This window comes from Phocoena phocoena, chromosome 6 (genome assembly GCF_963924675.1).
Source record: "Phocoena phocoena chromosome 6, mPhoPho1.1, whole genome shotgun sequence".
Classification (NCBI taxonomy): Eukaryota; Metazoa; Chordata; class Mammalia; order Artiodactyla; family Phocoenidae; genus Phocoena; species Phocoena phocoena.
The window spans coordinates 61,765,153-61,787,570 of NC_089224.1; the positions used below are offsets into that span (position 1 = coordinate 61,765,153).

At 35.9% G+C, this 22,418-nt stretch overlaps 1 protein-coding gene across 2 annotated transcripts in view; it reads left to right on the forward strand.

Moving 5' to 3' along the window:
• The window catches only part of RFX3 (regulatory factor X3), a 157,136-nt gene that overhangs the window by 121,537 nt on the left and 13,181 nt on the right, over positions 1-22,418 (forward strand). For both annotated transcript variants that reach the window (XM_065878684.1, XM_065878685.1), the window contains exons 13-14: positions 3,642-3,850; positions 13,459-13,612. In XM_065878684.1, the coding sequence (XP_065734756.1) occupies positions 3,642-3,850; positions 13,459-13,612 (363 nt within the window). The remainder of the gene's footprint in view (positions 1-3,641; positions 3,851-13,458; positions 13,613-22,418) is intronic.

The following is a 22,418-nucleotide window of genomic DNA, read 5'->3' on the forward strand; positions in this document are numbered from 1 at the left end:
ACTGATTTTAGTGGGAATATGAAGAGTTCATATATTTTTGCCTTAAAATGTATACTGTTATGTTTTTTTCAAATCTTCATTCAGAAAAGATATGTTTAAAAGTACTTTAAGAAGAGTAGAAATGGTAAGGCAACTTCTAGTTTCAAAAAGTAATTTAAGTTTAATAACCGAAAATATATTTAAGAATTATTCCTAATAATATCTGAGAAAGATTTAAAATTTTCTGTTTTAACATTATTTTCATTCGTATAGTTGTGTGTCTGAATCCTATGAAGTATGTATAGAAATGAGTTCTTCCTGGTTATAAACGCCAGCCTTGGCAACATTATTGCGTATAAATGGTCAGTTATACATCTATACTACTACTCATCCCCCACTCACCGACTTTGAGGTTACCTTTTCTCTTCCTTTATTCTCAGCTACCAAGTTTTTCTGGGTCCGCATGACAGTTATTAGTGCTGAAACCTGTGTGCTTAAGTATCTGTCCTCCAAGACCTCCTTCCTTTCGTTAGAGGACCATGAGCGCAGTGGTGTGCCCTCCATTTCCCCCTACATTTTACCTCTCACAACTCTGTTCATTTTCATATGTAATCTCTTTCTCAGGTTAGCATATTTTATCTTTAACTCCTTTCTTTCCTCTTCTGTTCCACATTTTACCTGGTTTTCAGTCTCCTGCCTCCCATTCCACCTTCATCACCCTCTCCTGTTCATTTGGAAGTCCCTGCCCCTACGAGATTAACCTCAGTTAAGACTGACACCGTAAGACATATAGGGTGATGCTCTTGTAATAAGGGAACTTTAATTTAAAACAATGAAATCACATGTAAGTGTCAATATTTTAATGCTCTAAGAGCTTAAGTTTCTTTCAGGATATCCATAAATCTCTTTCATTACTTCATTCTTCTCTAATTAAATCTTTAACTCATGCATTCAGGATAATTTTCCTATTGCCGTATAATTGGTTTTCTGTTTTAATTAACTGATAGCATTACAATAGTATTGCTTTAGAATTGTTTTGTGTAAATGGATAGTTTTCCAAATACAGTATGGGCTAAATATACTTGGGTTGGTTGACCTGATAACCTAACTTTTGCATATACTTGTGTTTCTGTATTTAAAAGGCATTCTGATTTTGAAGCTACTGACTCCTTATCATCTTGGAGATAATTTATTTCCAACTTAATAATATCTTTAATTTTCATCCTTACCTTTTTCCACTATAGAACTGAAATATCCAAACTCCTTCACAGGAATATACTTCACAGGAGTAATTACAGTGTACTCTATTGTTAGTATATTTTCAATCTTAAGAGTAGTAAAATGAAATATAATATAGTTTGAAAAGTCAGAATAATGTCCTATGGCTTTATTTCTCTAAGTTTAGTTTTAGATTATCATTATCTCTTGGCAAGAACTAACTTCCTAGGAAGCAGTGAGTTTGAATTTATGTTAAGAAATGAAATTAAAATCTTCCAAGGATACCAGTAAGTTCCTCCTGCCTCTTACCAATGCACAAAAAAATCTTCCACAGTGGGTATAGAGTTTCAGTTTTGCAAGATGAAAAAGAGACCTATTGCACAGTAATGAGCATATAGTAAACACTCCTATACTGTACACTTCAAAATGGTTAAGATGATAAGTTTTATGTTATGTGTTTTTTACCACAATAAAAAAAATGCTTAGCCACTAATGAAAAAACGAAAACAACCTCCCCTATCCTTTCTTGAGACATAAATTCTTCCCTGGGTGCTCTTCTGGACTCCTAAATTGATATAAAAGTTCTGGGAGTCATTTAACAGTGTATTTTGAAAAACCTATTACATAGAAAAAAGTACAAAAGTAAGCAAAGGTGTAGTTACTAGATTGCTAATTCCAGCATTCTTCCTAATAGTAAGAAATTGGAATGACCATAAATGTGTAACTATATGGAATTGGTTTTGTAAATAATGGAATATTTATGCATTGAAGCAAATTCAGTCACTGAACAATAAATATAGCTCCTCATTTGCCTATATGGAAAGTCATTTATCATATATATTGAAGTGAAACTAAGCAGAATATCAAGTAAAATGTATAATATGATCCTCTTTTAAAATAACATGTACATAAGCATACATGCATATGTATATACTACATGTGAACAGCTTGAAAGTTATTAGCATGTTGTAGTTATCTCTTAATGTTGGCGTTTTAGATATTCTTAATATTTTGTTCCTTTTTGTTTATTTGTATTTTCAATTTTTAATAATCATTGTGTGTACTTAAAATACTTAAAAGTGATATTTAGGAGGTAAATTCGGAAAGACTATTACTAATTAGATAAGAGAAAGAAGGATAGTAGATGGTATCGTCAGCTGGGAATGTAGAAGAAACCCTAGGTTTCCCTGAAGAAATAAAATGAATTGAGTTTGGGCATTTTATATTTGAAGTACCTCCCAGTTGAAATGTCTCTTAAAGTCTGTAGGGCCAGGAGAGGTGCTGGAACCAGAGGGTAGAGATTAGGGGTTTATTTAGTTGAAATGGTTGATTTGAATAAATGTGTCCTCTGAGAACGGGTAGATTGAAAGCTGTAGACACTTTTCAGAAAAATACATACATATTCACAATGTTTTAGACATAGAATCAGGACCTTCACAGACACCCCTCCACAGAAATCTATTGTGAAAATATTATCTGGACACAGTGAACCCAGTTTAAAAATTCTTGTCGCATTTCATTTCTCTAATGTTATGCTTGGGGAAAATGAGGCCCACGCAGATTAAATGAATTGCTTGAAGTCAGTTTAGCTGATTCAGGCCCTATGTTATCATCCATGTCCTTACTCAGATATTATATTACCAAATAATTGTATTCTGACCTTAAGAGTATAGTGTTTTTTTAATGTTAAAATACAACATAGCACTAGAAACATTGTAAAACTTATGGCAGCCATTGAAAATTAACTTTAGAAGTTCCTGTTTTCATTGCTGTTACCAAACATGAAACTTTCCTGTCAGAACCAGAAGGAAAACTATAGTGATCAAATTTCTTGGCAGGTAGCCTTCCTACATTTTCTCAACAGTATTTTTGTTGTTGTTGTTTTCGGTTCTGTGAATTAATTTGCATTCATAGCCTTGCCTCTGTAGCCCTTGAGACTTCAGTTTCTTATCCATAAAACTCATATAGCATATACTTCTACCTTGTATCATTCAGTGTTTGTTTTTGTTTTAATCCTGAGGGACCACTTTTGGCCAATTGAATCTATTTATCCATCTGACTTACGCTAAATCTTTTCAAATGAATTGGCTTTAAAGTTTTATCTGATTGGGAGAAAAAAGAGAGGGAGTAAAAACTAAAGAAAGACGCCTCATACTGTAGGTTCAGGCTCCTGTTTTTCTTAAGTAATCATATATTTTAGTCTTTCACACAGACTAGTTAATGTAGAAAAACCAAGTCATGCTTTTATGTCACATCACTTGTTCATGCACAAAGGCGATGTTAGTTTCCTTAATAACTGACAAGTAGTCCTTCATTTTCTTAATTCATTTAATTGTTTTACGCTTTCAATATAATTTGCCATTTTTGCCTATGGTTTGTGTGCTGACACTCAATGAAAAGGTGCTGAGTTGAACTTTTTCTTTGCTTTCTGTGTGCTGTCCCAGGAGCAGGCTTCCTGGGTATGTCAGTGTGATGACAACATGGTTCAGAGACTAGAAACAGACTTCAAGATGACTCTTCAGCAGCAGAGCACCCTGGAGCAGTGGGCTGCATGGCTTGACAATGTGATGATGCAAGCACTGAAACCCTATGAAGGAAGACCCAGTTTTCCTAAAGCTGCCAGGCAGTTTCTGCTAAAATGGTCTTTCTACAGGTATCGTCTCAATTTTTCCTATTCTGCAATTATGTATGTACATGCTTCTCAGAAAAAAAGCAAAGAAAGGAAGACTTTAGTTTGCAGAAACTCCGTGTTGTGATTATCTTCAACCCAACTCATGACTACAGCATCATGGGATTGTACCAGGAAGCTTATGGAAATAAAATTCCTGCTAGGAAAAGAAAGGCTCTTATTCAAGGCCCTAGAAGTTCTCAGATGGGAACATCTGAGATCCCAGTCTAGATAAGATGTTTAGCAACAGTCAGAAAAGGACTACAGTCCTCCTTCTGGCAAACGTGTATTATTTTAGTCTTCTTTCTTGAGCCCTTACCACCACCCTTCTTCTTCTCTAGTTCAGGGATTCTCAAACTGGTTCGCTAGACCAGTAGCATCACTATTGCTTGGAAACACATTAGAAATGCATATTTTCAGACCCCTCCCCAAAATGTACCTGAATCAGAAACTGCAGAGGGGAGGCCCAGCAATCTGTGCTTTTTAAAGTATCATCCAGGCAGTTCAGATGCATACTCAGAACCACCTAGTTAATTTCTTAATTTGATCAATTACAGTTGTTTTCAAACCTAGCTGCACCTCAGAATTAGTGGAAAGAAGAACAAAACAAAACTAGGTATCTCCCAAAAACTACTGAATCAAAATCGTGGTGGTTAGAAAGTAGTGATTAGGAGTAGGGATAATCAGAAATTTTTTTTCAAAAAGCTTACTCCTGGTGATTCTAATGCATAGCCAGTTTAGTATCGAATAATCTAGTAATACAAAGTGAATCACTTTTTGACTAAAAGGATATATATATATATATATATATATATATATATATATATATATATATATATGTAAATGTATGTTTTTCTAGACATAGAAGAACCCCAGCAGAGAAAGATTACTTGATATATAATATCAAATGTTGGGGTGAACCATTGACCATAGGTCTACACCAGGGGTTAAAAAACAGAACCTGTGTGAGTTGGCATATATACTATATATATGACATAGGATGGAATTGACAGAGTTCCATTCCTTAAGCTAAGTTACATAAGTCATATTTTTGACCCTGGAATTTATTCTTGTGATGGGAGTTCATTTCTTTGCTTCTTTAGATAACGGTGGCCTCACTGGCTCGGGCCGAAAAGCCATGTCTACTTTGAGGTTTAGGCAGTCCCTAATTTAGTTCCTGTGCAACCATGCGCTTATCAAAGTAGTGACTACAGGACATACCACTGACTGTGGCTATGAGTACCCTATGGTCATCATCTGGACCTCAGTGGTGAGTCCAAAGCAGTTGTGAGGAGAGAAGGTATAGAAAGAAGTAGCAGAGTTTAGAGACTAGTAGAAATTCTGAACCCAGTAAGCCCAAATTACAGGATTTCCATCTTGTTTTGACCACCTTGATAAAGATGGAACCAGAGATCTTTTAATTATGATGGTAGTTGCTTGGTTTTTATTGTGACTTCTTTCTTTCTCAACTGATTTGGTCCAATTCTTATTTCTTAAACTGAAGTAGAGGTGTAGATTCACTGTATATGTTTAATTAGGAGTTAAATTATCCTTACATCCTGAAAACCGTTATCTAGTGTCTAGCCCAGGGTTAAATGCAGTGAAAGAAAGTCTACCAGTTTTGTGTTGTTGTTTTGTTTTTGTTTTGGGGACGGAATAATTCCACGGTTCTGTCTCTCATATATTTAGTGCTTTTAGTCCATATGATTTGAAAAGCACCTTATTATGGTGCTGTCTAACTCTGCGACCCACTGATATGCTTCATTAAAGCCAGTCCTAGGTTTAGATCTGGGTATCAGTGAGCAATGTGTTGATGATATGAGTTTTCCTTTGATATATGGGGAAGATTTGGAAAACATTATCACAGTATTCTCAAAGTAGATGTAGAAATAGTAGTATTAATAGTAGAATTCAAAATTTTAATTTGGGAACATTTCTTAAGAAGATTTCAGATATTTTCCCATTTGCTTGCAAGTTGATTTCATCCATTTTTTTTCCTCAGAAAATCATATAGATGGTATATGTGCTTCATTAATGATGAAACAGCAGTTATACTAGCTGTTGTTCCAAAACCTATATGACCAAAAGCAGAATGCATCCTCTATATCAGAAAAAAGCAAGGGTTTTTTTTTTTTCTTCTTACTGCTTTCTTATGTCATTACATCAGACTTGCCCTTACTCCTTCCTGAGGACTTCTTTTTCTATGTTTAGTTGATATCATTTTAGAAATACACTCCCGGAGCCTTTGTCTCCACAGAGATTTGTTGCAGGTATCTTGACAGAAAATTACTTACTTGTATTTCTTGTTCTCTGCAGATATACAAACCCAGTAGATCATCACTTGCCTGCCTTCTGTCCTCCCTCAGTTGGGGATAGTTGGCTTGTTATTGTTAGGCACTATTATGGTTATTATTTTCATTTCAAGAAGTCTTGAAGGCGTATACTTAAGGGCCACAGAAGGAAAGGCATTTTCAGACAGATGCATACCTCCTGCTGGTAGGCGAAGTCAATAACTTAGAAACTTAAGAGCCTCTAAAATTTGACCTGTTTTTTACCAAGGCATAAGAACATATTGAGTAATGAAAACTGCATTCACAAACAGAAGCAGAATTACAGAGTATTTTTTTTAATGTTTTTGGCTTTTTTAATAAGATTTGGCAAAAAAAAAAAAGAATTTGGCAGTCACATATGTCAACCCTTCATTTTCTGAAGTTGATTAATCTCATAATTTCTAAAATTCTGTGTATATATTTATATGCATACAAATAAAGAAATGGACTGGCAGGGAATCATGATAGCAGCAGTTGACATGTTGCTGCAAACACCCTCTGCTCCAAACGGGGGTCTCTCCTTGCCTAACCTGGCTTTGAATGACTACTGCTGGCTCCCTGAGAGGTGGAAAAAATATCACCACCTTTCTTGGGCAGAAATGTAGAAGTTAAGTGGGCCATTTCTCAGCTTGTGTGTTTTGTGGATAACGGAACACAGAATTCCTCAGGGTCACCCTGAGGGTCAACCAAGTATCCCATTTTTAAAAATGAAATTTATAGCTTCGATACAGTGACTTGAAAGGGGGCACAGAGAACCTAGTTTGCCTACAATTGAACAATATATAAATCTTCCAAAAAGTAATACTCTCAGGATCAGCTATAAGCACTGTTTGAGAAGAGAGTTCACGGTGGGGGGGGGGGGGTGGTCACAGGTGCGACGTTCTCATCTTTCTTCTTTGGAAGGGTGTGATGTATCCCCAAATACATAAAGAGGTGGATTGAGTATCATGTGTTTGGGGATATGTTTCATTTTCCACACCATGAGTTATAGAGATAAATACACAAAGGTATTTCTCATCCATTATAAAATAATTAACATTTATAACTCTGATTTTAAAAGGAGTTGAATTCATGGTAACTTAGCAACATGAAATTCAGTGGAGTCAATTTTGCAACATATCTTACAGAAGTCTGAATCAGACAATAGGTTTCCAATTAAACTGTTAATTGTGTCATTTGATACTTGGCTTGTAGGGCAGAAGCCCAACACAGAGAGCATGAAGCAGACATAGCATTAATAATATAATTCAACTGATTCTTTTCTAAACATATGACAATAATTTCTTAGCATGCTTATCAGTATTTTTAAAAATAACTAGGTATTATAACTGAAGGTCAGCACCCTTTTTTTTTTTAATTTTCCAACAGAATTTACTATTACATGTGTACTTTATGCTGAAATACGGTGATTGCCCAGCTGTCAAATAGAATCCAAAAGCCTTAGCATGGCCTATAAGACCCTACATGGTCCAGCTGCTAGTGACCTCCAGGTCCCACCGTGTATTCTCTTTGCTCACGTCCTCCAGCCACACTAGCCTCTGGGCTGTCCTTGGAATAAAACAAACATAGTTCTGCCTCAGTCTCTGTATTTGCTCTCCTTTCTGCCAGGAAAGCTCACATGTTCACACGGCTCACTCCTTCACTTCAGTCTCGGTTCTGCTCAAGATATCACCTCCTCAAAAAGAGTTTTCCTGACACCCTAACTTAAAGTGCCGGCACCCATCACTCGCCAATCTCTTAACGTGACTTATTGTTTTTCATAGGGTTTAATCACTACCTAACTTTATATTTTATATCTACTCTGTTTTTATCAGCTGTCTGTCCTACTAGAATGTGAGCTCTGTTGAAGCCAAATTTTTGTCTGACTTGCTCTAGAACAAGACCCTGGCACAGAGTAGGAACACAATAAATATCTATTGAATGAATGAGTATGAATTTTCTTGGAATAAAAAAATTGACTTTGCATTTTGTTTAATAATATCAGAAAGCTACTCAGTATGAATATTCTTCTTAGTCATTTACATTATTTTAAGGGAAATATAATATAAAGCCCTAAAAGTTGAATTTTGAAATATACATATAATTCATTCTATATCTGTGATATTTATCCCTGCAAAGATTGATTGACATTCAACCGGCCCACGATTCTTCTATGTTACAATGAATATCTTCTTTTTAAAACAAACAATTTTTGGATTATGAAATTAGTATATACTCACTTTAGAAAATCTGGGAAATGCAAATACTATAAAAAGAATAAACTTAAATCATCCATAATTTTACTACCCAGAAATAACTACTGGTAAAATGCTTTCTTTCAGTGTTATATAAAATTGAGATCCAGTTGTTTATCAGAGTTTATTATCTGTATTTTTCCCTTAACATTTTTCATTTAACATTGTACCTTAAGCATATCTTAAGAAACATACTTTTTAATGTCCTCACAATATTTCATTTTGTGTATGTCTCATACATAATTTAAACATCCCGTTTGTCTCTTATTCTTGAGCATTTAGGTGGTTTTTGGTCCTGTGATACAATTATAAAAAATACTGTAACGATTATCTTTGTATAAAGTTGCACATTTATCTTCAGATAAATTGAAATAAATTTGTACTTTTTAAGGTGACTAATACTATTTTAATGAAGTGTGCTATCTCGATGCTTATAATAAAGTATTAAACATTCCCATTTATTTAGGGATAGGATTTTTTTAAAGAATTATATCGATAGTTTCTATGTTAAATGGGCTCATATTATACTTTTTAGTTCTTGCACTTAACATTATATCATTGACATCTTTCCAAGTTACTGCCTATGTGTGTACTCTCCCTCATTTCTTTAAACTTTTATATAAATTTACATATATGAATGAACCATTTTTTTTTTACTTAGTATCCTACAAATGGATATTTAGTGTTGCCCCCTATTTTCTCACCAGTATAAATATTGCTGCAATTAAAACTATCTTTGCTTATTTGTGTAAATTTCTAGAATTAGAACTGCTAGGTGATCACACCAGTCAGAATGGCCATCATCAAAAAATCTACAAACAGTAAATGCTGGAGAGGGTGTGGAGAAAAGGGAAGCCTCATACACTGTTGGTGGGAATGTAAATTGATACAGCCACTATGGCAAACAGTATGGAGGTTCCTTAAAGAAACTGAAAATAGAACTACCATATGACCCAGCAATCCCACTACTGGGCATATACCCAGAGAAAACCATAATTCAAAAAAACACATGCACCCCAGTGTTCACAGTAGCACTATTTACAATAGTCAGGACATGGAAGCAACCTAAGTGTCCATCGACAGAGGAATAGATAAAGAAGATGTGGTACATATATATATATATATATATATATATATACACACACACACACACACACACATATATATATATATATATATATATATACACAATGGAATATTACTCAGCCATAAAAAGGAATGAAATTGGATCATTTGTAGAGACGTGAATGGACCTAGGGAGTGTCCTAGAGATTGTTCATACAGAGTGAAGTGAGAAAGAGAAAAGCAAATATTGTATAATAACGCATATATGTGGAATCTAGAAAAATGACATAGATGATCTTAGTTGCAAAGCAGAAATAGAGAAACAGACGTAGAGAACAAATGTATGGATACCAAGAGGGAAAGGGGTGGGGTGGGAGGAATTGGGAGACTGGGATTGACACATATACATTATTGATGCTATGTATAAAATGGATAACTGATGGGAACATGCTGTATAGCACAGGGAACTCACCTAGTGCACTGTGATAACCTAAATGGGAGGGAAGTCTAAAAGGGAGGAGATATCTGTATGTGTATGTCCCATTCGTTTTGTTGTTCAGCGAAGGCTAACACAGCTTTGTAAAGCAACGCTGCTCAGCCATAAAAAGGAACGAAATTGAATTATTTGTAATGAGGTGGATGGACCTAGAGGCTGTCATACAGAGTGAAGTAAGTCAGAAAGAGAAAAACAACATATGCTAACACATATATATGGAATCTAAAAAAAAAAAAAAAAAATGGTTCTGATGGACCTAGGGGCAGGACAGGAATGGACTTGAGGAGATGGGCAGGGGGGAAGGGTAAACTGGAACAAAGTGAGAGAGTAGCATTGACATGTATACACTACCAAAGGTAAAATGGATAGCTACTGGGAAGCACAGGGAGATCAGCTCTGTGCTTTGTGACCACCTAGAGGGGTGGGATAGGGAGGGTGGGAGGGAGACGCAAGAGGGAGGGGATATGGGGATATATGTGTACATATAGCTGATTCACTTTGTTATAAACCAGAAACGAATACACCATTGTAAAGCAATTAAACTCCAATCAAGATGTTAAAAAAAAAAAAAAACATTGTCAGAGAGAGAGATAGCCTGCTTGTATTTTGTAAAAACAACAACTAGAAAACACTACTAGGTGAAAGCATTTGTGCATTTTTAGTTTCGACATGTGTTGCCAAATTTCCCTTCGTAAATGTTTTGTGAATTTATGCTTGTAGAAACAGCAAATGAGAGTTCTTTCCCCATACCCTCTCCAACACTGATCTTTTAATGTCTTATAGTATAATAGATGATATATGGTATCTTACCTTTAATTTACATTTCTTTTAATTTTGAATAAGATTAGTCATATTTTTGTATACTTGTTAGCCATTAGTCTTCTCCAGGCTGTATTTTAAATAGCTGCTGTCTTTCTTCAGCAAGAGATGTGTACTTAGGAGTGAATATTCCACCCCATATTATTTAATTTTTCAAAATTATTTACTTCACATGATCAAATTTGGATATATGTAAAAATGTTAGGCAACTTTTTATTGTTATTTTTATGTTGTTTTTGCTTTTTCTTTTTAAAGTAGAGGATTCTCTGCCTGTTAAAATTTGTTCCATAGGAAAATAAAGTTTAATTTCAATAGCTATTAAATTTATAATAATTATTTTTATGAATAGGTGATGTGTTACTGAGTTTTGGGAAAAGCATGCATCGAATTATAACAGAATTTTGTCATTATATCTTTGACATATAAGTGAAAGTGTTAATTTATTTTTAGTGATTCTCTTATAGAGTTCCAAACTTAAGGTATTCATTAAAGTATTTGACTCTAAGGACTCATTCACCAGTACTGCTTTTTATGATAATGAGTATATTATTAACTCCAACATATGGAATAGTATAGTAATAGGTAGTTTTGCTTAAGATTTCACGTACATTATCTCATTTGACTCTCAGGCTAATCTTGAACCTTTAAATGTTGAATGACATACTCACAATCAAGATCACATGGTGGTTAACATGGATCTAACTCCAAACCCATGCTTTTTTTCTGTTTAGTAAATAGATCCACAGAATGAGAGACATCTGCCGTCATCATATAGTAACACCTGTTCTTGCTGCCGTAGCCAAATGAGAGTCAGAAGCTCAGCTCCTCCTGTTTTGTGTATTAGGATCATAATCACTTATATTTGAGTCTTGTTCTATTCATTCATAAGTCTGTTTCACAACCTTTAACACATTTTGTCCTTGAAATCATCACGCAAATTAGGTAAGACCAAAAGTACTGCTTTCACTTTCACCCAAAAGGAAAAACACTCTCATGGAAATGATTTTTTTTTTGAGATTGATAGTGAATTAATGAAGAGCCAGGATCAGGATCCAGGGCTTTAGAGTTTTAGATGTACAAGGATGATCTGTCACTTGCCAAGTTGAATGTGTAGAATTTGATATATTACTAGCCTCTATATAAATAAGGTTGAAAATGAAACAGAAATGTAGTCTTCTGTTTTTCCATCTGTCTGGCATTTTACAATTCTTCATTGCAAAATAAGGCCTAGGAATATCAGCCCATACATTTGTGAGATTCTATCTCCTCCTATCAGAGAATATAATGCCTGTTTTAGTTTGCATAGGACAGAAATCTCTAGAAAAGGACACTAAATGAAAGTGAGGAGAAACACACACACACACACACACACACACACTCACACACACACACACATCCTACCCTGATTCTAAGATAGAAATATTAAAGAGATTTGAAGTGCATGGACAAGCTTAATAATTGACATGTCTTCAATGAGGCCAAAATTTTATTTTGATTCACTTACATTTTGAGTATAATAGAGTGTATTGTTAGTATTTCATTAATAATATGGTTCAGATTTTGGTATTTTATAAATTAAACATTCATATTTTTCAAAGTTATGCATTTCTTAATTGATTTTATTATGCTATTTCTAATGGAAAAATCACCTTAATTTAATTTAATGGAAATCAGTAAGGAACTAGAATCACTTAATAAACTTACCTTCCAACAGAACTTGCAGGGATCCCTGTACATAACCGCCTACATTCTACATTGCCACATTTGGGAGCATTGCTTAGTGTGTGTGTGTGTGTGTGTGTGTGTATATATATATATATACACACATACATATATACACACTTTTTTAAAGATAAATTTATTTATTTATTTTTGGCTGTGTTGGGTCTCCGTTGCTGTGCTTGGGCTTTCTCTAGTTGTGGTGAGCGGGGGCTACTCTTCGTTGCAGTGTGCGGACTCCTCACTGCGGTGGCTTCTCATTGCGGAGCACGGGCTCTAGGCGCACGGTCTTCAGTAGTTGTGGCTCACAGGCTCTAGAGCGCAGGCTCAGTAGTTGTGGCTCACGGGCTTAGTTGCTCCGAGGCATATGGGATCTTCCTGGACCAGGGACAGAACCCATGTCCCCTGCATTGGCAGGCGGATTCCTTACCACTGCCCCACCAGGGAAGTCCCTGCTTAGTATATTTTGTAAACTTGGTCAAATACATGTTTTTCTCACAGCGTACCCCAGAGGTCGTTATCATTGAGAGATACTGACACAGTGTTTACGCGTCATCAATAAGACCTTCACTTTGAGTTGCTTTTTCTTATGGTGATGATTTGTCAGCCTTCCAAAAATATTTTTTATTCAATTCTGACCCCTTTGTGAATTTAATAGAATCAAAAGACTTGCCTATGACAGTAAAATGGTTTTTCCCAGTTAATACTTGTCTAGCTCTAATAAGGATCTAGTCAAGTTTCAGTGAAGTTGACCTATTTACCACTCTGAAAGAGTTGAGCCAACTGCTTTCAGTAGTGAAATTATTCCATGGCAGGTTGTGTGCTATACCAATCTTTTAGACCTCTAACTTCTTTTAAGAGGAAAATTAGATTGAACTCTAATCCTGCTCACTAACAATGGCTGCATATGTGTCTTTTCTCTTGGAACAGCTCAATGGTTATTCGGGACTTAACCCTACGCAGTGCTGCTAGCTTTGGCTCCTTCCACCTGATCCGTCTGCTCTACGACGAGTATATGTTCTACTTAGTAGAACACCGTGTTGCTCAGGCAACAGGAGAGACACCCATAGCTGTCATGGGTGAGGTAAGAGAGGCTAAAAGAGCTATGACCCACAGGGCTTTCTAAAAAGATCTGAATTTTATTTTAATCCAAATGTATTAATCGTCAAAGCAACGGTTCCTAACCAATGAGTCTTGGACCCCAGAGGGCCTGTGTGGTTATTTCAGGGGGTCCTTAAATCCCTCTGTTCATACATATTTTCTTAGTCAAAGGTTCTAAAACTGTCGATTATATCATGTGAAAGTACATGGAATATTTAAATATGCTATAAAGGTGTCTATGTAAAAGAAGATCTTGAGAATCACTGAACTTTAAAAAATCCTTAATATTACTCAGCCATAAAAGAGAATGAAATAATGCCATTTGCAGCAACAGGGATGCACCTAGAAATTATCATACCAAGTGAAGTTAAGTCAGAGAAAGACAGATATTATATGGTATCACTTATATGTGGAATCTAAAAAAAATAGTACAAATGAATTTATTTACAAAACAGAAACAGACTCACAGACATAGAAAACAAACTTATGGTTACCAAAGGGAAAGCAGGGGTGGGATAAATTGGGGGGTATGGGATTAACAGATGCACACTACCATATATAAAATAGATAAGCAACAAGGTTTTACTGTATATAGCACAGAGAACTTGATCCAATATCTTGTAATAAACTGTATGGAAAAGAAATGAAAAAAAGTTTATAGATATATACATATATAAATATATGTATAACCGAATCACTTTGTTGTATACCTGAAACTAACACAATATTGTAAATTAGCTATACTTCAATTTAAAAAACATCCTTATTGACTGGAAAATAAGAAAGATTGATGCTTCTCATAAGGCTAAGGGCTAGGAACTCAGAGGAAAAAGTTAAATATGTATTTTGTAGACTCTTTTTCCAGGTGCCCAAGAACAAAATGAAGGATAATAACAATGATGATGAAACTGGTAGCTAACATTTTGGGGGCACTTACTATGTGCCAAACACAGTCCTACGTCCCTTATGTATAATAAAGCATTTAACACATACAACAACTCTTTGAGATAGGTGCTACGTTATCCTGTTTACAGATGAGAATCTGAGGTTTAGGAAGAAAGCTAAGACACAGAGAGATTAAAGGGTTACATAGCTAGCAGACAGTGGAGACCTGTTTTGAATATTCAGTCTGATTTTCATACCCATGCTCCTAATCACTAAAGGTGTAGGAAAAAAATTCTCTTCTTCTTAATTTCTGGATAGTGTCAAAATGTATTTTCAACATGTCGTAAAGCTAAAATGCTAAAGTTAATATACACAAGGGCTGGTTAATATAATGAGGGATAGATGCACATGCACAAACGATTCAGCCCTGGCTCACTTTGTTGTATTGAACTGGGTTTTGATTGAATCCAGATTTTGCTGGATTATGCCAGGTTAGGCAATGTTACATATTGCTGCCCAAAGCAGTCAAGAAGACATGTTCACTTTTAAGCTATGTGTGTGTGCTTATTTAAATTAAAAAAGTAAAAATAAATATTAGATGATTTTCCTAGTTTAATAAATATGATGATAAAGGTATAAATTTAAAAATATATTAAAATACCTCAAGGACCTTTATAAGTATTCTAATATAAATAAAATACATGTGACTTTTATTCAGAAAGTTGGTTAAAATATTCTTCTTTCCCTCTTTAAAATCCCTTGCTGTATGCTGATCTATATGTGTTTGTATGTTTCTTAATGGTGATTGTGCCTAAATGATGCCAATTATGTGTATGTGAGATTAAGCAAGATTCATTTTAGCTTTTAACTTACAGGCAGGACCTCATCATTGACCAAAACAATCTGGACTTTTCTTAGATTTGAGTTCCCCTCAGTGCCTCTTTCCTTAGTTCTCTTATAGATGCCTGGTTGCAAAATGCCCAGTTGGCAAGTAGGTTAAAGACGATAAAATTTTTTAACTCAGGGCTCAAAACTTCTGAAATAGACATGCCTTTTGGTATATTTAACACATTTGGCAACTACCTCATATGCTCCAGGACTTCTTTAACAGGATAACCAGGATAATGATAAACAGCGATTCTCATTAACACCATGTGGCTAATCCTGATGCGTGATCTCTGTTTCCCCTGCATCTCTAGGGAACAAAGCCTGTGGCCATGAGCCAGTGACACAGTGTGAAGACTTAGCAACCTCCTCATATGCTAATACAAGCAGTACTGGCTCACCAGTATTAAAATGGCCTTATATAGTCTATACTGCCAACTAATCATTCTAATGATTTAATTGACATTCTTTTTTACTATAGTAAACAATGTAAATGAATAAGACAGATTGCCACATGATTCAAAGATATAATATAAATAAAGTCTAGATCAGAAAGTAAGGTATAAATAAATACCTTCTCTAAGATCAAAGATCTAAGCATACATCTTGATTTCTTTGCTTACTATCTCCTTACCCAATTTATAGGAAAATCCTTTGAGCTGTCTATGCTCATCCATTATTCAGCCAAGGCCAAGTAAAGCTAATTTTACAGGCTTGATCTCCCCTTAAAACATTGATGCCTCGTAGACCAATTGGCCATTATAGACCTGTTGGCCATGGTCATATTATCATGTCTAAAATTTCTTGATTCTTGGGAAAAGGAGAAGGAAATTCAAGGGAAAGGAAGGCTGTTTTCTCATGCATCTCTCACGTGTTATCCTAAGCCTACCCTAGAAATGAGATTGGAGGTAAAAAAGACTTTCATGTGTCAAGCCTCAGCTGCATTCTTAGCTCCGTAAATGACCTCCCTTTCCAAACCTCAAGTCCGGAAGTGCCTGTGTATATAATGGGAGCAACACCGCAGGCCAAAATCCATTGAAATCCATAAAAATCACCATTACCCTCAATTGCAGCAAGTGGTTTTCAATCATCAGTAACAACCACCAGAGAAACAATAATAATTGTCACTATTTATTGAGAATTTATTATACCCTTAATGAAATTAAGCTCTTGATCTATCTACGAATGGTCCTTTCTCAGTAAATGGTGCCCTCCCTGTAGATCATGTTGGATATGTGAGCATCATCTTTATGTATCTTTCTGTCTTGACCTGCATATCCAACCAGTTACTAAGTCTGCCCTTTCCCAAACTTCCCATAGTGCAGTCAGTATCATCTTATGAAAATGCAAACCTGATTGTGTTATCCACACTTAAAACCCTTTAGTGGCTTTTTCTTCTTCTACTTAAGGAAGAAAAGTCTTTCCTTGGTATAAGATCTGGCCCTGTCTCTGTGATCAACCTCACCCTCCCTCTTCCAGGTCCTTCTGCTGCAATCACAGTAGTCTTTTCTCTATTCTTATTCACCAAGCTTTTCTCATCATTGGACCACTGTGTAAACTGTGCTTTTACCTGGAGCCCTCTGCATGACTCTCCTTGCCCATTCTAACTCCTTCATGTCTTAAATATCAGTTCCTCGAGGAGGCCCAATTTCCCCCAGACTACGTTAGATGCTCTTTTTCTCTCTGATTTGTACTTTTACTTTTCATTCTAGAACCTACGTAATATTAATTGCGTGATTCTTTGATTTGTGTTATCGAAGATTTAATGCCTGGAAATAATGGAGAACTTTAAGTCAGAAGAACTAAACTCTACTTACAGTTCTGTCATTTATGGTAGTATAATCTTGGGCAAATTGTGTTCACTTTTGTTGATTCTCAGACTTATCTCTAAGATTAATTTATTCATTTATTTAACAAATATTTCTTATGCATCTACTCTAGACCAAACCTTATAATGTTTAGGATGTAGTGATGAACAAAATGGATTTTGATGCTGCATTCAAGGAACTTATATTTTAGTAGGGGATACATATTTGTTAAATGTTCATATAACTACATAGCTATAAATTCTGATAAGTGCTGTAAAGGAAAATTAAAGGGATATAGGAATACTTAAAGAATAATATTCACTTGTGAGTGAATATTATTTTTAATCTATTTTACGGATGATGAAATGAGACACAGAGCCAGTCACAGTCACACAGAGTCTACTAGGTTGTAAAATCAGTTTCTGAAACCAAGCAGCCTGGCACCAAAGCCGTTGCTGTTAATCTACCATGCTTATTACCTGCTGCAGGATGGGGTGAGATTGGAATAAGAATAGTTCAGAAATCAGTAAAGGGACAGCTGAAAAATAGTCACAAACTTTATTGGACATTTGTTTTACCTTTATAGGTGCTGTATTTGGGAGAGGTGTCAGGCAGCTAAATAGATCCAGAAGCAAAGGGAAAGGTTTCCCTTTCAAAGTAACTTAAGGATAATTAATACATCTTTTCACTAATGTGAATTCAATAAATGAGTTTTTAAATTAACATTATTTACATTATTTGAGCAGGCAAGAGAGACCAGTACATCATGTTTTACATATAAACACAGTATACAAACATACAAGTTTTATTTTTACATTCCCTGTGGCACTGACATTTCAGTTGTTGAAATGAAGGCTACCATGTAATGGAACCCCGAAATGAAACAGCATCACCACCATGAGTTTTCTTCTAAACGTCAGCCTGCTACTACATTAATACTGAGCAGTAAGTTATTTAAAGCATTTGCATTTCCAAAGTTTCATTATTATTTTTTGCCTAGATGATAAAAAGGAAACTATTTACTGCTAAGATTTATGCAGTTTTTTGAATTTTTATTTAAATATTGTAAATATGCCAATAGAGTTTCTGGCAGTGGTGAAATTTTTAAGAGTAGGAATAAAGTAAAATAAACAAGTTGCATCTGTTTGCTCACCTGTTAAATTTTTTTAAAAATCATAAGGTTTTCTGTACAGCTCTGACAAGGAAAATTGAGCAGAAAATATCCTTTTATTTGGATTTTATGAGTAGTTGAAGGATATTTAGAAGGTAATGGCATACATGCTTTATTTCTTTAAAATATATGTAGTCTTAATATATTCACTGAATCTACAAATTTTTATTGCTTCATAAAATGATTTTCTGTGACAAACATTTTTATATTTAATGTGTTAAATATATTTAAATTGCCTTTATCATAATTTAATTATACTTAATATTATATCTTTGTAATCAACTTTTTGAAATAAAAATAGGAACCAAAATCTGCTTTAATTGCTCAGCTGTGAATATCAATATTAAAAATATAATATTTTAGTAATATTTTTAGGGAAAAAAAATTGAGGAACTCTTAAGGGTTTACCGTTAAAAGAAAAATGTCTTGGCTTCAGTAAAATTGATATACTCGAAGTGAAAGGGGAAAAAACTCTTTAAAATTTAAAAACTGGAGAAGAGCAATAATAATTCACAGGCAAGCTTTTAGGATAAAAGTTGAGTGAAAAAGTTCCATTTGATGGAAGTACAACCATTGTAAATATGCACGGATGCTTAAGATAAAATCAAATTAATGAAAAATAGATTTCAGTGAGCATCATTCTAGTGCAACTAGGGAACACACTGAAAATGTACCTGTTGAATAATAGACTTGTTATAGAATATTTTTAAAGGGATGAATCATATCACAGTTGAAATCATTTGCAGGAAAAAAAAAACATCTTGGAACAGTAGTAACTTAAAAAGTGTAATGAATACTTGTCAAAAGTTATATTAGTTATTCTTTATAACAAAGCTTACTGTTTATTAATATTTTTCTAATTGAAGACTGGTCTTGTGACAACTACTCTGTTAAATGTCTTACATTTTTATGTACTATTCACCAAAACCTTACAAGGGATATGTTAGTGTCCCCATTTCACCCATAAGGAAAACAGAGGTTGAAAGTTGCCCAATATCAGAACTAGCGGTAGCGCTAACTGTAGGAAGCGGGGCTGTCTCACTCCAAGTAGCCAAATCGGTTCAATCCACATTTTAATTTTTCACCATCTAAATTGTTTATAGACAGTTTCGGAATAGGGACTAATTTATTTCTGTCTGTACTTTACAGCTCCCCCAAATGCCCGCACACTCGCAATCATGCACAAACCAGATGCCTGGTATGAAAGCTTTCATTATTTTGTTCCAAGGCTTCTTTCCTCTGCATTGCAGGATGCATCTTGATAGTCCTACCACCCTTCCCCTTTCCACATTTTGTTAGTAGATGTTCAGAATATGCAAACTAAATGGAATATTAGTCTAAGCAAATTGCAGTTGGAAAGCTAAATCTGCCAGAAGACAACAACAACAACAAATTACACCCTTCAGCTCCTCTGTACCCACCCACAGACCTAAATCAAAGTTATGGTTTTAGAATTTGCAGTTTGCTTTTAGCTGTAAATCTGCTCCTCTACATTAGCACAATTCTAACAACTTGAAAATAAATGATAAAAGTGACTCCCTGGAAAGCCTTTCTCCTCCACCTTCATCCTCCAAGTTCCTAAGAATTATCTCTGTAGATGCTCTCCTGTATTTTTTTCTCCTCTTTCCTGGTTTATCATTCTGTTCCTTACTCTCCTTGCATGTGAGCAAAGCACCTATTGACTCAGCAGCCCAGGGCTGCAACCCTATCCCTCTGGGATCCCTGCTCATTAGCTTCCTCCACTTGGTTTCCTTCCCTGCTTGCTCTGGGCTCTAACCTCTCCTCACATCCTCTTCAGGGAATGGAGTTTTGCTTACAGCTCTGGTCTAAACACAATCCCACAATAGGTGCCCCCAAAATACTCATTCAAGGAAGGAAGTACAAAAGAATGATGGAAAGACAGACAACCAACTAACAGAACTTCTCATTTCATTTCATGATGGACATACTGGATTTCTATATCAGGAAAATAATGCTCCTAGACCAAGAAGAGCTCCCTTTCCCCAGAGTACTCCTTCAGTATTTCAGAGAACCCCCGTTGGGTTTTCATAAGTGCTTACAACTAGAGATTAGTTTTCCTGAAGTGTTTGGAAGTGGGAAAAGAGAAGAAAATAGAAATCCAGGATTTCTTGACATTGTCCAAGAACTAAAATGATCACTGTAGACGTTAGGAAGGGAAACTCGGCACACTGTCCTCTTCAGCAAAGTCCACCACTGGGCTCTTTGCTTAGCAGCAGGTTAGCCTGGTAGCCCAGCCTCAGAGTCAACTAGGTGTGAAACGTTCCCTGGCCTAGATTAAGCATGACAGCTCCCCCTGCTGGCCTCCTTGCCATGCTCTATCATCCTGTGCCCAGCCCAAGTGGCTCTGGCCTTCCATTGTCTTCCTGGTATTTTTGCTCAGACACAGGTGAAGTTGATGGTTGCTGGTCCTCCTGGTAAAAAAATAGTCCTTGTTTGGGATGGGTAATTTCCTCAATTCACGGGAATTGTTTTCTGCTTTTCACCATCACTATACTAAAATATACTTTCATAAGTATGAGAGATTTTCAGCAAGTATATGGGCCAGTTGTGATGATCCTTCCATCACTTCAAATCTGATTCATCCTAGTGGTAAAGGTCTGCTTGGTACAAAGAGAACATGTTTCCACACTTCCACCACCCTTGTCTCTCCAGTTAATAATTTCCAAAAAAAAGGGAAGTGGTATAATCAAAATAGGTACTCCTCTGACATAATAAATTGATATCATGCTTTCCTGATAGACAGTGAAGGTGGCCTCAGTGGGAGCTTGTCTTTAGTTAAGAGCACCAAGGTTCTTTCTTTTCAGCCCATAGTTTTATTTACATAAAAGATATGTTGCCAGGCCCAACCCTAGCATTTGGGTAAATAGATCTTGGTAATAACTTGGAAGGCTGGGTTTAAATTTAAAATTCTTAGGCTCCTCCTAGTTCCATGCCAGAAAATGGTGACATAGACATAGTTGACCCATGGCCCACCCTGTGGCCCCTAGACCACTTCTCTTGTGTATCATTCCCTATCCTGTATTGTGAAGAGCCTGTGCTCATGCCTGTGGGCACCTCAGTCCAGTGTTCAGGTTTTGTCCGCCCTTTGCAAATAGCTGCACCTCCGCACTGGCTCTCCCTTCTTTCTTCTGATGGGTGGACTTAGGGAGAGACCTGCACAGGCCTGAAAGGGGACTTGGGGCTTTAGGCAGGGAATTATGGGATCTCAGGTAACAGAAGTATGGTCTGGGGGTAGGAGTGAAACACAGGGTCCAGGAGGGCACATCCACGTGGCCCAGTGGACTCCTTGTCTGTGGGGAGGGCCATGGCCACAGGAAAGGCAGAGCAGGGCTCTCCATGGTGTGGGGCTCAGGACAGAGGCCCCTCCTAGTTTGGCCTAATGGTAGCATTAAATTTTAATGGTTTTGAAATTACTTTTCTCCTCAAAAGCAGCTAAGGCCTGTATTCCTACTTCTTCACTACCTGCGTGCTCACTCATGAGTGCTTCTTAGAGGTTTTTCTTCTTGAAGTATAATTGATTTACAATATTATATTAGTTTCAGGTATCCAGCCTAGCGATTCAGTATTTTTACAGATGATACTCCATTTAAAGTTATCACAAAATAATGGCTATATTTCCCTGTGCTCTAAATATATCCTTGTTGCTTATCTATTTTATACATAGTCATTTATATCACTTCTTAGAAATTTTGAAACAATATAAAGGTAGATAAATTACTGTGTTCCCAGGGCACAGAGAGCAACAAAAAAGCCTGAACAGTCAGAATCATGATGAAAATATGCTACCCGGGTAGAGAGTAGCCAACAGCGCAAGTTGCCAGAATAGCTGGCTAGCCTGAAGGGGTAGAGCCAACAGCAAATACAGGGCAGAATTTGCCTTGCTGTGAAGCAAACGGGCAGAAATCTTAGCCATCTTAGCAGGCTTCAGTAAAACTATTTGGAAATACATAGAAAAGTCCACTTCCAGAAAAAAAAAAAAAAACAAGGAACACAAGATTTTACTAACTGGAGCACTAACA